Source organism: Oryza glaberrima, chromosome 12 (assembly GCF_000147395.1).
Source record: "Oryza glaberrima chromosome 12, OglaRS2, whole genome shotgun sequence".
NCBI classification, from domain to species: domain Eukaryota; kingdom Viridiplantae; phylum Streptophyta; class Magnoliopsida; order Poales; family Poaceae; genus Oryza; species Oryza glaberrima.
Window position 1 is genome coordinate 9360653 of NC_068337.1, and position 14849 is coordinate 9375501.

Genomic DNA, 14849 nt, shown 5'->3' on the forward strand with positions numbered 1-14849 from the left:
ACATAAGTCGCGTGTAACTTATCCAGACTCCACGCCGTTTTCACGCACCGGATTTTTCCCGAAATTTCCCGCAACAAAACAAAACTGCAAAACGAAATTTCCCGCAACAAAACAAAACTGCAAAAGGAAGCTGCATCTGCGCAAGGGTGAGGAGCCAATTTTGCGGACCATTCGATGCGTAACATGACGCGTACGTCGTGCACGCGCGCCTGCCAGGCGAGGCGAGTGCGCGTGTGTTTCCCCTCTTCTCTCCACCACACATGCTTCAAGTGGCTAGGAGGGCATTCTCCCTTTTAAGGAGGTCCCCCTCTTCTAGAATAAGTAAAGTGGTACTAAACTCCTCATGCACGCCATCCCATGAGGTTGGCTTTTATAATTTTCCAAAGAATTAATCTTCGAGTGGGCCTTAGCCCATCTATTAATTCCAACAATTTTATACCTTAAGCAATATTTAGTTAATGTCCATTTTATATAATAAACCTTTTTATTGAAGGGATTGTATAGTGAACTTGGGCAGATTTGTAAACGATTCGTGGTGTACAATATCTGCAGCTTTCACCAACAGCCATAATTGTGTCCAACAGCTGAATAAGTCTGACACATATACTACTTTTGTGGCCAATAGCCTTCTTGTCGAATGTCGATCGCTAAGCTTTTGTTAGAAAATGTGTCACCGACATCATGGTTATTCTGTTCCACTAAGATAATAAAGCTAATTACTGGCATGCTAACAATTTCTTGACGAGGTTTGTTCTTCTTCTTTTGCGGAGCAAGCAAAGCTTTTATTCAGCCTATGTTTTGTGTGCATCCAGATTTTGAGTACACATATTTCTTTATATTAATTGAGGCCCTTTTAGAAGTTGTTATATTTGTCTCTTTGTATCCACATGCACGGAGTGTTATCACAAAACACATGAAATCTGGTAAGTTTGAAATTTATTGAAGAAATGTTTTAGACTAACATGTGAGTGGACTAGATCTTTTTCGAGCGTTTTCTTTGATAGTTTATAGACTATATTGCCGTAAGTGTTTCGTGTAGGATTGAGAACCGCTCTTTACTAGGATAGGGTGATTTGCCTAGTCTGCAAGGTTGTTTATATAAAGTGTCTGGTTTTGTAGCTAAAGAGGGGTAAATCATAATTTTGACATAGTTGAGGGGGGATATATCGGATTTAACTCAATTTCAAATTTATATGATGAGGCACATGATTGGAACAACAAAAGAAAATTAAAATATTCTTTTGTCCCCACATTGTCACTACTTTTTCGAACATAGATTAATAAAAATTAATGGAAATAACCTATGTGACAAATATGTTCATGTTATTTTTACATATCAAATTTCAATAGTATTATTGATTTAAGATTTTAAATTTTAGTTAAATACATCTTAAACATTTGTCTATGTTAGACATTTAGATAGCTCATAACACGTGGGGTATTAAGGGTGTACTCCCTCTTGACTTTTGATCAAAATGGAGTATTATTTGGTTAGATGCATCAACTTGCCAAGATAAACCTTAGGCAGATAACAATTTCTTAGGTTGTTTAGTCACTATTACTATGGGCTTATGGCTAACCATACTAATTTTCAAAGACAGAATTTCTTAGTTAAGCTTGCCTAATGTAAGGTTTGACTATGTTAATCGTCGACCAAACATCCCCTAATGTAAGGTTTGACCATGTTAATCGTCGACCAAACATCCCCTAAATTTCCAGTTCGCTCGTCGATGATGTTGACACAACTAGTAATACATTTTACAGCAAACATCAATTAAACGGACGGCTATAAAGCCCATAATGCTTCCAGGATACACCATTTGGATCTGACGATAAAGAGGCATCCAACTTTGTAATGCTACAAGCAATACATCGGGCAACTACATGACCTAAATCAAAAATGGAATGGTTTTGCTCATATTAACGACTGTATCTTTAACAATCTCCAGGACTACAACTATGCCGAGTCTACTTGGCTCACAACAGTACAAGAAATTGGGATGTCAATTCTTATCAGAAAGCGAGAAGAAAAAAGATACAAAATGGTAAAGGGCCTCCAGTTCTGAACCCTCCCAGTTATGACCACCACCACCGCTTCGATGCCTTCCACGACAGACTGCAAGGCTGGCTGCCAACTACGGTTTCCCTCGTTCGCCTTGCTGGGTAGAACTCAATACGGCGTAGTGGAACTAAAGCAAAATTGTTCCAGCATTAGACAACATCCAATTAAATTCAGGTTGAGGCAACTTTCTTTCGGACAACTCTCTTCCTGCGGGGCTTGGACAATGCAGCTTCTGTTCCACCTTGCTTGATGCCGAGAAGACCAAGGCCAGATACAATCGCATCCTTCGATATAAACCACCTTGAATCTTGTTGGTCTCCAGCAACCTCGACTGGTCTTTTATATGCTCTCAGCAGCCGATCTGAGTACTGTGGATCAGCTTCCTCCCCAAGCCATGTGCGTCTCGATGATTCACCAATCTGAATATTCGTCAATCTGCAATACAAATGGCACCAGGATTAGTGACAAGAGTGTGGCCCCCATAAAATGCAATTAAAACACTCCTGGAAGACTGGAACACGGGCAATAGAAATAGTGTGAACCGATGGAATTATTAAAGAAAGCAATTATTACAGAAATATGCAACTGTTAAAATTAAAGTGAATTATAATATAGGGTGTGTTTAGTTCACGCCAAAATTGGAAGTTTGGTTGAAATTGGAACAATATGACGGAAAAGTTGGAAGTTTATGTGTTTTGATGTGATGGAAAAGTTGGAAGTTTGAAGAAAAAGTTTGGATCTAAACAAGGGCATAATGAAGATCAAATTATCTAGCATACACAATTAGCTCCTATATACAACTTTTAGTCAACAACTCAAGATACAAACAAAGCACTGCTGAAAAGTTCACATAGTCATTATGCAGCCACAGCCATATCCATAATTATGAACTCTAACCACAACCCAACTGTGGAAGGTCATGAGCATACGATTTATCACTAAATAAAGAAATTCAACAAGCATTTCTCACAAGAATAGTACATATATCAGGGGACAGTTAACAATCCCTAAATTTCAAAGGCATAACCTAAAACCATATACTATGAAGCAAATCAGATCTAGTGCTGCGAGAACTAAAATCGAGCAGTTACCCGCTAATCAAACTGCATGTTTAGGATGTATTAAATTTAAATTTGCCAATAATATTTTTTCCATGAACACAGTAACTGTGATTATCTGCTGGAACTGGGCATGAACTTCCTAATCATCATCAGATAAATGCAAACCTTCCTATTTCAATTTTGATAGCCAACCGGCGATGGTTTCCAGTTTCTCATATGTAACAGGAAGGAGAGAGCCACAGGCCTAACAACAGGTACCAAAAGGTTCATACTTGATGAAATTTTTTGAAGAGTGTTCTTATCTGAAACGGTATGTTATACCAATAGAGTGAACTCCAAAACTCTGGGAAACCCATGTTTTTATGGCTCTACCACTGCAAATTGCTACTTAATCTTGTTTCTAGATAATACAGATATCAGAAATAATCATTTCCGTGAGTGCCTAGATCTCAATGAAGGTTGCTGTCCACTTTCACAGCCCAAGACAAAAAGGTGAAAAATCAATCAGAACATATTAACAACCCATGTAATTAAAATTGATACAGACTAGCACCAACAACAATATCCTATGCACCAACAATGGTTTAATCTCAGAAAACCAAGTTTCTGCCTTTATGCATAACAAAGTACACTATCTGTGGGATATTCTAGATAGCTATAGTTACCTTAGTGCTGTGCTGAAGAAGATTGCCACACCAAGAACATCAAATCGCCTGACCATATACTGATCCAGTCCACACAATAGTTGATACCGCAAGTTTGCATATAGTCCTAGGAAGGCTCCATAGCCAAGGGCATTTGTGCTGACAGAAGGAATGGTAACCGATAACCTATATATAAGATTAGAAAAATAAAGACCCAAAGGTTAAATTCCAGAATGATTAGATCAGAAAAGCTTAGAAGAATCTTTTCTTATGACTCTATGAATCAAAACTGTGATGAACCCACCTCCTTTCCTTTCTTGCAGACAAGGCTTTTGAGAGACCACCTTGAATAGAACCAGCAACTACCCCTAGCAAGCTAAGCTCTGCCGCTTTGTAAAAGAAAGCACTGATTCGTTTTTGTAGATCAAACTGTCTCAAAGGATAACTCTTCTCAAAAATGTTGTTGGGAAGTTTCTCAATTGCATTCTGGAAGTCAAATCGGGATGTGCTCCCATATGAGCGGCATGGTGCCAGAAGCCCAAGAACCATCACATTGCAACAAGATGCAGTCAGAGCATTGACGACAGCCAAATCCCATTCTTGCTCAAACCTAATTTCTCAGAGTTAGAAGAGTTGGTAAAAATTAAACTGTTGAAAAGGAGATCGCAGATAATATGCATACCTCTCCTTACGTATGTTCATCTCCCACCAAACAGATGAGAAAAAGGTAGCCATGAACTCAAAAGCTATCTTATGTGGGAATGATGGATCTGCAAGCGTTCTGCATTTTGACAGAACACGAGACAATTTAAACTGGTGTTACGAAAATCAACAATGGAATAAGCCAGATTTACAACCAAGACATCTCCATTCATATTTAACCAAGCATTTATTGAGTAAGCGTGGCCAACGAAATGCAAGCGTTTGTTTGATGGAGTTCACCAACTACTGAAATACAAGCTAAGCTTGATATAAAGTTGGAAGTTAAGACTTCTTAAGGTACCAAAACAAGAAATATGTTACAGTTTGGTTTTAAATTCAGAAAACCTACAAGCTAAGTGATAAATCTATATATCCTATATAGATGGAACCAAAATTATGGTTACCAACTTCAGTCATTTCAATCATAAAACCAAATAAGAAGAAAAAGCACTTCTTGAGACAGTATTCATGAACACGCTTTTCTAATAAAGGAGGGGAACATCTCAACTTTGCTTTCTGGCTTGCATTTAAGTCCAAATAACTAAATCTCCATTCCTACTGCCAGCATAAAACACCCCTCCCTCAAACAAAATAAGGCAAAGAGAACTAGGTGTCACCTATCATCTTCAAATAAGTTATAGTGCCACCCAAGCTACTACATATTTGTTTATCTTTCATATTCCAAATATGTTATATTGGCCCTTCCCCAAACTTTTATTTAAAATAAGCTTCTTTTGTTTCAGCTATGAAGGCCATTCAATGAGCATGAGTAAATTAAAATGATGTAAATAATTACATGATGAGAAAAGATTTCTTTAAAATAAAGAGCATATACAGCTAAGAGCACATCAAGGTTTACCCCTACATCTATTGTTATCAATAGTTTTTGCTTGCCATTCTTTTTGTTCAGTAAAATATTGAACAATGATACTCCATATCATTTAAGACAGAAACTGTGTGGCTACTATCGACAAAATATGAGCACAAGACTTCCAGGAATACATAGGAACAGACAATATACTGCAGGACTGACGTTAAAAGTATAAACACTAAAATAAACCTCCACTCTGATTCATTAGTTTATGAGAGCAGATTTTGCACATACTGTTAGAAATTAGCTGCTTTTTGCATATGCAGTCGCTAAACACATTTTTGTATATACCACTGGAATGACTAAAACTGCTGCTTGATGGCACTTTCCACCAGCTAGGCAAATAAACCATGCGGGGTTGAGTTAAAATGTTAAGGTTGCCCACTGCACATGTTGCCAATAGTATTCATGCCGCCTGTACTCAATGAAAGCTTTATCCCACCTCCACAACGAATTCTAGATATACATCCTATCAATGCTTCCCTACTAAGCAAAATCTGCAGCATGTTACCTATCTTCCGCACGCCATGGCAGAGGTGAGGTCTGTATAATGGTCAGTGGTGTACTATGGAAAGGTGCAACTAGAAGTGGGATAGCATCAACAAGTACATCACAATGCCATGGATAACAGAAACGTGCAGATGGCAAGGTGCACCCTACTTCAAATGAGATCAACCACCCCTAGTCCTGTTCTGATTGTGCCAAACCATACTCTATGCTCTCCCACATAGGCACAGGTGATGGTGCTGAGGCAAGTCCATGTCTATACATGGGATCCATGCCAGCATTCTTCTAAGGGATGCCACCTGAGAAATAGCTAGCAGTCATGTTGCACGGGGCAAGCAAGATGTGGAATTTGGAGGAAACAATGATGAGTTACGGTCACAGCTGTGGAATAGAATGGATATGGTATAGAGGGAAAAGACTTCCATTTTGGTGTTTCAAAGAGCTTCCCACTCTGGTCAATGTTTCAACATGTGGTCCTTGGTAACTAATTCCCCAGATGTTCAGCTGGTGCAGTGTGGCATGAAGCAGCAAGCTGAAACATTGTTCCGGTGGTATATACAAAAATATTATTTTCATAGTTTGACTGGTAAACGAAACTTCTCACAAATTGGGTGGTTGGGGCATTACAACAAAAAAGGTATATGAATAAACCTAGAAATAGTGAGGTTATCTCTTTTCTCTCTGTATATTCCTTGCAGCAAAATGTGCAACCAAGAAAATATTAGCAATCTAATCATAGTACAACAAGGTAATTTATGCCTGTTACAACATGAATTATGCCTTAGAAGGCATATGAATGAATGCCAAAAAATATTATATGCAAAAAACATACACAATGTAGTAGACAAGAAACTAAGTGTGGACATCTAGCTGTTACCTTCCAACAAGACCTCTGGAAAGCCATCCAGGAAGAGCTCGTGAGAAGGACCTAGAATGAGTAGGCCTTGCAAATATCGCCAAATATCGGACCATCTGGGCAGAACTTACCAAACCCTAGATAACATATATCATGATCAGTCAATGCAATTCAGTCTTTGGTACCAAAGTATGCCATGAGAAACAAAAGATGAAATCTTACCATCTCATAAGCTTGGCGGAGACCAGCAGGCAAATTACTCATCGTTTTACACCACTCTTGCATCACAGCATCCACAAACTCTCTATTGAAAAGCTGGTACAATGAAAGAAGAAATAATCAGCACATAGGTTTCAATATTTTCCAGTATTTAGAAATAAATGTATTTGATTATAAATATTTAGGATTTCACCTCCTGAATGACAATTCGTCTCCGAAAAAGGCCACCTTCTTCTTCGTCGCCATCATCAAAATCATCAAAGTAATCATCATCATCGCCATCATCATCTCCACCATCACCACCACCATGACCAATCCTTTTCCCAATATCACCACCGCCACCACCTGTTGCCAGCTGCAACATTTTAAAAGAAGAGGCATATGATGAATATATGCAATCCAGTCATCAAACTCACAAATTAATATGGCAGTACGATGGAATAACAGATATTTTGCCTTCAAAGTAAAAATATACATATGCATACAGAACTGACTTATTAAGCTAACAGCTCATCAAGCTTGTCTCAACATGACAGGATAATTTCATCTAGTTCATAAAAACAAAATGGTGCGGTACTTTTTTTTTCTAGAGCAAAGAAATGAAGCACTCGGTGAAGTTGGACATACGATAGTTATACAAATCCCAACCTACCACCAGATCAACATCAGTCAGACAAATAACATGAGTTTGGGTATAACATTAAGTCTATAGTAATTGGCCTAGTACTCTATTCGAAGCAAATTCAGGGGAACATATTATTCTGCTGAAAGATACAAACAGGAAATTGCTCCCATATCATGAATAATCCTCTACAAACCCCACACATGAGCCATTGCGTCATCAAACCTTATCCATTATATTTTGGCCTTCGAGTCCATCCATCCAGTTTCAAAACGAATTTAGATTGATATCCTCACCTCTCTACCATCCAATTCAGAACAACACGAAGGCTATCTTATCTCCCGAACCCCCTAAACCTATCTCTGAAAAGGATGATGATGATGATGATGATGATTAGCCACCCTACCTCGGGCGTGATCTTCTTCCGTCCCTTGGAGAGGTCGACCTTCCGCTCGAGCGTGACGGCGCCGAACGACCCGTACTGCTTCCCGCCCTTCATCGCCGGCGGGGCGCGGGTGGGCGCCGAGGCCGGCGCGGCGGACCCGGACGCGGCGAGGCACCGCTCCAGCGACGACGCCGCGTCGGACCGGTCCCACCCTGCGGCCGGGGAGGGCGACGCGGCGCCCGCGCCCGCGGAGGAGGCGGAGACCGCGAGGCGCGGGGCGGCGCGGGCCCTCCGGCGCGGGGGTGCGGGGAGGCGGAGGCGGAGGAGGCCGGTGGCCGGGTTGGGGCGGCGCGGGTGGTGCGCCCCGGCGCGGGGCGCGGCCGGATGGAAGGCGGCGAGGGACGCCATGGATGGGGGTTGGTGGTGGTGGTGGTCGACGCCCTCCGATGCCCTCCGGAGGCTTTATCGAAAGAGAGGGGAAGGGGGGGAGGAGAGGCTATCGGATGATTTTCTTTTCTTCTTTTCTGTTTGTTTTTTTATTATTATCAAATCAAATAGTAATCGGTTGAGTGATGAGGCTGCCTTGCCTGCTGGGGAATTCCCTGCTTTTTTTAGCGTGGGGGGATTAGAGATTTGGATTAAGGGAGCTTTTCTGGGTTGTTTGACACTGAAGATTCTGGCACGTGGGGTGTAAAGAGAAAAAGGGTCACGGGCTTAGTGACTCTGGTTCAAGTTTTGCTCCGATTACACTCACATTTGAATTGGAAGGAAAGAAGTGACTATAGTAAATGTATTTTTTTTGGATTGGATGAAATTCATGTGAACAGCAAAATGTGGTAAGTATAGAAAATTAAAAAAAATCGTACTAACTCTAATTAATTAAATTCTTAAAAACATATTTCTAGCAATGTTGTGACACCGATAAAAGAAATCGTGGCATGACTCGTGGTGGGATGGCAAATTGTTATTATCACACCATGAACAGTGGTACCACATCATCTTGGCTCAAACAAAATCCAAAGGAAGTTCGCAAACCAAAATTTGAATTTGAACTCTGTATAACTTCCAAAATTAGAATAGAATGCATTCAAAGTTAATTAATTGGAATCCATTCCATTTGTACGGGATTCATTGAATTTATTTTGGACTAGAAATAGAACAAACGCATATACAAATGCTTGAATGTAGAATATGAATGGAAGATGCAATACTGGAGAAATTGATTGGGAAGTGGTGGAAACTATTAGAATATGTAGGCAAGATGGGCAAAAATAGCAAAAAAATAATGAAAAACTGTGGCATGACCCTAGTATCATTTGGAAAACCTAATTTTGAAGACAGATCAATGTACAATGTATTTTCATCAACACAAGTACACAACAATTTCAAGTCCATAACATCCACATTTTATCGCAACATAATGTAAAGTCCATCAACACACATTATTAATTCCGTCTAAAATGAGCTCAATGGGCTGAAGATTCATCATCTTTTTGCCCATGAATCCTTCTCCTTTCTAAAGGAAATTCCCAATAGATAGGGGTCCAAAATCGCATCTAAATTCTATTTTTTTAAAAAAAAACAAACATCATACCCTTCATAGGGATTTTTTTTGCACTTCGCATTTGAAATTTGAACTTTTCCAATTTTGTTAAAATTGTCCCGCTAAATCTTGTTTTGACCTTGCTCAAAACATGTGAATTTCGAACGAAAATTGTCAAAATTGCATATCTGGCATATTGTTGGTCTAATAGCATATCTTTAAATATTCTAGATATGGCAATTCATGCATTAGTTTCAAGTCACACCTTCTCCGGTCAATGATATTTGAAGTCTCTCTTTTTTATTACTTAAATGGAGTTACTCGTGAAGTTAATCCGCAAAAGGCTACATTTGGCATTGTTATACTCGTATCATCAATAAAATCGTCTAAGGTTGTCTTGCTTGGGCATTTTAAGTACTTTGCACACATAGGTGGTGTGTCCTCATCTGTGGGTACTTCTTGACCCACTCTAAGAAATACCCAGCAAATTAAATATGACAATTGACAAAAAAAATATATAAAAGATTGAATGAAACATCATGTTATCCCTGGCAATGTTTCATGCATATTATAAGCTTCGAGGAAAGATGTGGTAGTAAATTTATCAACTTCGGCAATTCTCCTAAACCATTGTGCTGAGGAAATATTTTGCACATGTGAGGGTTCATCAAAGTAGCACTTTTATTTCTTGTTTATTTTTTTTTCATGCCGACCGTATTCAACTATAGATTAATCTCTCCTTTTGATATAGGAGAGGGGAATTGGAGTGAGGCACAGCAACGTTAATATGGCGGGAGTTAGTGCTAGTTTGTCAAAACTAGGTGCAATTGGGGGCCGGGGGGGAGTGATTATGTTTGTGTAGCCATTTTAGGCATGGTATTGTTTTTAATTTGGGGTAAATTAAAATTATACTCCAAATTATAAGTCGCTTTGACTATTTGTTCTAATCATTTTTTTGAAGTTTGACTAAGTTTATAGAAAAATATAGCAAAATTTTCAACACAAAACAAATACATTATTAAAATATATCAAATGTTAGTTTTAATAAAAACCAACTTTGGTATTTTAGATGTTGCTAATTTTTTTACATAAATTTGGTCAAATTTTTAAAAATTGACTAAGAAAAAAGGTCAAAAATGACTTATAATGTCATAATGTGAAATGGAGGGAGTACTACTTTGGACAAATTTGGAGGATATTTCCCCCTAAATCATGGAGTGCATAGGAGAATGACCTAGAAATCACTCGCATAGTTTGCAGTGTCTTCACACCAGTAAAAATAAATCTAAGAAAGAAAGTGATGTTTTTTTAAAATTTCTAAATAGTATTTAAATTGCTCCTACCATGCAATATAATAAAAGTGGATAGAAAATACTGTATGCTAAAATCCCGCATGCAGACAATTGTGGATATACAGCAAATCTCTACTAAGCGCACAAATTCCATAATAGTTTTATGATGATTTTATTTCAAAGGATAATGCCTATTCTTATATGTTAACTCTTGACATAGTTTGATTACCTTATCTCTATTTTTGAACTTGTGAAAACCTATCCCTCAACTTATCAAACTATTAAAAGTCATCCCTTTGTCATGTTTCTTGTAATATCAATGTGTGATTCAAGTGGGAAGTTAGCTCTTCTTGTCATTAAGAGATTTTACATGCACGGATCCAATTTGCGGTGGATGTTGATTGTCAGAATTTATACGAGTCTATTGTGGGCCTGTTCACTTTAATGCCATTTTCAACCTTACCAAATTTTGGTAAAGTTGTCAAAAAAGTGGCTACATTTAGTTTGCTGCCAAATTTTTGTAACTATATAAGAAATCATGCCAAAATTTTGGTAAGTTGCCAAAATTTTGAAAACTATGCTAAAATTTTGGCAATCCCAAAATTTAGTAAGGTTGAAAATGGCGTTAAAATAAACATGCCCTGTATTTTATGTTCCCCTCCATAATACATAGGCACTAGTATTATCTACTCCAAATTTTTATACTTGAGAAATCAACCTTTTCACAACTCAAAAATTAGAAGCTAAAAATATGAGTAACAAGAAACAAGCATTTCCTAGAGCAAATACCAGGCTCTCATAAAATAAAACATAGAAAATGGACAAAAATTCCACATTACGACTGTGCTCAAAGACGCACCACGTACGGTGCGTGCCGATAGCCATCCAACATTGACGCACATCCAACTTGACCCACAAAACACAAGCCAACGTTTGTCGTCTACTGCAGGAGCGCGCACGTCAAGTCGGCGGAAACTTGTGGCCACCGCAGCAGCAGATAGCCTCCCTTCCCCCTCCCACCTTCTCTTCCAGCGGCCACACCAGCGCCCCAATGGCTTCCCCCCTCGCCGTCTTCCACCCCGCCTCCGCCACCGCCGCCGCCGCCGCTCGCCGTCACCACCCCCCGCGCCCGCCGCACCTGCACCTCCACCTCCCGCTCCACCACCAGCCTTCGTCGCCCCGCCGCAGGTTCGCTGCCGAGGTACTCCCGAACCCCTGTACTCAACCCTCGTATCCTCCGTGAAATGGACGAGCGGCTTTCCGAGTGTGACGCGTTCCGTTCTAGGACCCCGCAGTTCGCGGTCGGCGGTGCTGACGGTGGCACCGGCGGCGGCGGCGGGAGGAGGGCGAGGGGAGGCGGTGACGTCGATGTCGCCGCGGTCGGCGCGGCGCTGCGGGACGCCAGGACGGCCGACGAAGTGGAGACCCTGGTGAAGGGCTTCCTGGACGACGGTGGCGGCGGCGAGGAGCACCTGCCGCTCCAGGTGTATACCTCGGTGATCCGGGGGCTGGGCAAGGAGAGGCGCCTCGACGCCGCGTTCGCCGTCGTGGAGCACCTCAAGAGGGGAAGCGGGAGTGGCGGCGGCGGCGGCGGCGTCAACCAGTTCGTCTACAACTGCCTGCTGGGCGCGGTCAAGAACAGTGGGGAATTTGGGAGGATCCACGATGTGCTTGCAGACATGGAGGCACAGGGGGTTCCCCCAAACATTGTGACATTCAACACTCTGATGTCAATCTATGTCGAACAAGGCAAGATTGATGAGGTCTTCAGGGTGTTTGACACCATCGAGGGCAGTGGCCTGGTGCCCACCGCGGCGACATACTCGACAGTGATGTCGGCCTACAAGAAGGCTGGCGATGCATTCGCGGCACTCAAGTTCATCACCAAGCTAAGGGAGATGTACAACAAGGGTGAATTGGCGGTGAATCGTGAAGATTGGGACCGAGAATTTGTCAAGTTTGAGAAGCTGACTGCCCGTGTCTGCTATATGGCGATGCGGCGGTCTCTTGTGGGTGGTGAGAATCCAGTAGGTGAGGTGCTGAAAGTTCTTCTTGGCATGGATGAAGCTGGGGTGAAGCCAGACAGGAGAGATTACGAGCGGCTTGTGTGGGCATGTACAGGTGAGGAGCATTACACCATTGCCAAGGAGCTGTACCAAAGGATCCGTGAGCGTGGTGATGGCGTGATCAGCTTATCTGTGTGCAATCATCTGATTTGGCTGATGGGCAAGGCTAAGAAGTGGTGGGCAGCTCTTGAGATTTATGAGGATTTGTTGGACAAAGGCCCCAAACCGAATAACTTGTCGTATGAGCTGATCATGTCACATTTCAATATTCTACTCAATGCTGCAAAGAGAAGGGGCATTTGGAGGTGGGGTGTAAGGCTGCTTGATAAGATGCAACAAAAGGGCTTGAAGCCTGGAAGCAGAGAGTGGAATGCCGTCCTTCTTGCGTGTTCTAGAGCAGCTGAAACATCTGCTGCAGTGGATATATTTAAGAGAATGATAGATCAAGGGTTGACACCGGATGTAGTTTCTTACGGAGCGCTGCTGAGTGCGCTTGAGAAGGGAAAGCTGTATGATGAGGCACTCCGAGTTTGGGAACACATGTGCAAGGTAGGCGTTAAGCCGAACCTACATGCATATACAATCTTAGTATCAATTTACATTGGCAAGGGGAACCATGCTATGGTAGATTCTGTTCTTCGTGGTATGCTGTCAGCAAAGATAGAACCAACTGTTGTTACGTTCAATGCGATAATCAGCGCATGCGTGAGAAACAATAAGGGTGGCTCTGCTTTTGAATGGTTCCATAGGATGAAAGTGCAGAACATTGAGCCAAATGAAATTACATATCAGATGTTGATTGAAGCTCTTGTACAAGATGGTAAACCCAGGCTTGCCTATGAGATGTACATGAGGGCTTGCAACCAAGGGCTTGAGCTTCCTGCAAAATCATACGACACTGTAATGGAGGCATGCCAAGATTATGGTTCCCTCATAGATCTAAATTCTTTGGGTCCTCGGCCTGTTAAGAAAGTGGAACCCATCAGGATAGAGAACAAGTTTTCGAGTAGTTATTATGTTGGGGATCTTCCCAGCAGCACAAAACATTTTGGTAGCACTGGAACATCTAGTTTATATAGATACAGAACGGAAAGGTGGATCATGTAGCATTCGGCCCCCTCTTTTTTCTGAACACTTCAAACTCACTCCAAGTCTCCAACATTGAGAACACACTGATATTTGTTTGTAAGTTGCCTAACTTGTAAACATTCAATCATTTATACAGTAGTGAATTTGTTATTTGCTTTATACGGAGTAGAAAGTAGAAGGAGATTGCCTCATGGACTTAGAATTGTTTTTCCCATTTTGCTTATTTGAAATGCCTCCAATTGTTTGCATTAATCTCCTTCAAATATACCCACTTTGCATATGAATAATGTTCAATTTTGTATTTGATTATAAATGTGATATCTTCATTGTGCATCATAGTCACTTAACCGCCTTTTTTTTCCTGAAGTGAAATGAGCTTAACACCAATTGGAACTGGGAAATCTGAAGGAACTTCACGTGATTTTTATGCAAACATTTATATTCTCAAATGAGTTACGAGAAAAGTCCGGTTTTCAAAAGATGCAACTAGGGTTCTTGAAAGAGAAATTTATGCTGAAAATCCAGCAGGTCCCAGTAGCACAAATTAAATTTGATCAATTAACCGTATCGATCAGGAGCAGCAGGTCTTTCCACTACTGCACTACCTTGAGTTTTCAGGCTCGAGAGTTCTGATTGACTAGGATTTTTGAATAATATAGAAGTACTGAAATTTAAACAAGAAGATTGCAAATGTGCAAGAATAAGCTCTTGCAACAGTTCTGATCAGCTTCCTGCTTGTGACTGCCTACCCGTTTTCTCTTCTTTTCAATGGACTGTCCACATTTCCTCAAGAAAATTATGAATGATGCACCCACCAAAATTTTGTACTCCCTTTGTTTTTAGTTAAAAAAGAAATTGGAGGGAGTACTTGACAACTCAACTGTTTGGATTAAACGGCAGTTTCTTATTTTCAATGTGAATCAAGATGCA

The 14849-nt window shown here is 40.8% G+C and overlaps 2 protein-coding genes across 3 annotated transcripts; one reads left to right on the plus strand and one right to left on the minus strand.

Moving 5' to 3' along the window:
* Nucleotides 1-1897: 1897 nt before the first annotated feature.
* Nucleotides 1898-8417, minus strand: LOC127757533 (protein RETICULATA-RELATED 1, chloroplastic). Its single transcript, XM_052283064.1, has 8 exons — nucleotides 7951-8417; nucleotides 7116-7277; nucleotides 6926-7018; nucleotides 6725-6840; nucleotides 4450-4548; nucleotides 4072-4377; nucleotides 3789-3953; nucleotides 1898-2497 (listed from the first exon to the last, which is right to left on the minus strand). The coding sequence occupies exons 1-8, from the start codon at nucleotides 8335-8337 to the stop codon at nucleotides 2233-2235; spliced, it is 1593 nt and encodes a 530-aa protein (XP_052139024.1). The 5' UTR covers nucleotides 8338-8417; the 3' UTR covers nucleotides 1898-2232.
* A 3346-nt stretch (nucleotides 8418-11763) lies between these two features.
* Nucleotides 11764-14742, plus strand: LOC127756203 (protein LOW PHOTOSYNTHETIC EFFICIENCY 1, chloroplastic-like). Of its 2 annotated transcripts, XR_008013198.1 has the most exons (3): nucleotides 11764-11965; nucleotides 12060-14015; nucleotides 14287-14742. XR_008013198.1 is itself a non-coding variant. In XM_052281598.1 (2 exons), the coding sequence occupies exons 1-2, from the start codon at nucleotides 11816-11818 to the stop codon at nucleotides 13935-13937; spliced, it is 2028 nt and encodes a 675-aa protein (XP_052137558.1). In that variant the 5' UTR covers nucleotides 11764-11815; the 3' UTR covers nucleotides 13938-14078. The 2 variants fall into 2 exon arrangements, 1 of the variants encoding a protein (XP_052137558.1); XM_052281598.1 differs by lacking the exon at nucleotides 14287-14742 and having other exon boundaries at nucleotides 12060-14078.
* The last annotated feature ends 107 nt before the right edge of the window (nucleotides 14743-14849 follow it).

Coding starts and splice junctions, on each gene's coding strand:
- LOC127757533 (XM_052283064.1), bottom strand. CDS start 8,337: ATGGCGTCCCTCGCCGCCTTCCATCCGGCCGCGCCCCGCGCCGGGGCG. Junction 7,019..7,115: donor GACGAATTGTCATTCAGGAG/GTGAAATCCTAA, acceptor TCATTGTACCAG/CTTTTCAATAGAGAGTTTGT. Junction 3,954..4,071: donor TCTGCAAGAAAGGAAAGGAG/GTGGGTTCATCA, acceptor TCTTATATATAG/GTTATCGGTTACCATTCCTT.
- LOC127756203 (XM_052281598.1), top strand. CDS start 11,816: ATGGCTTCCCCCCTCGCCGTCTTCCACCCCGCCTCCGCCACCGCCGCC. Junction 11,966..12,059: donor GCCGCAGGTTCGCTGCCGAG/GTACTCCCGAAC, acceptor AGGACCCCGCAG/TTCGCGGTCGGCGGTGCTGA.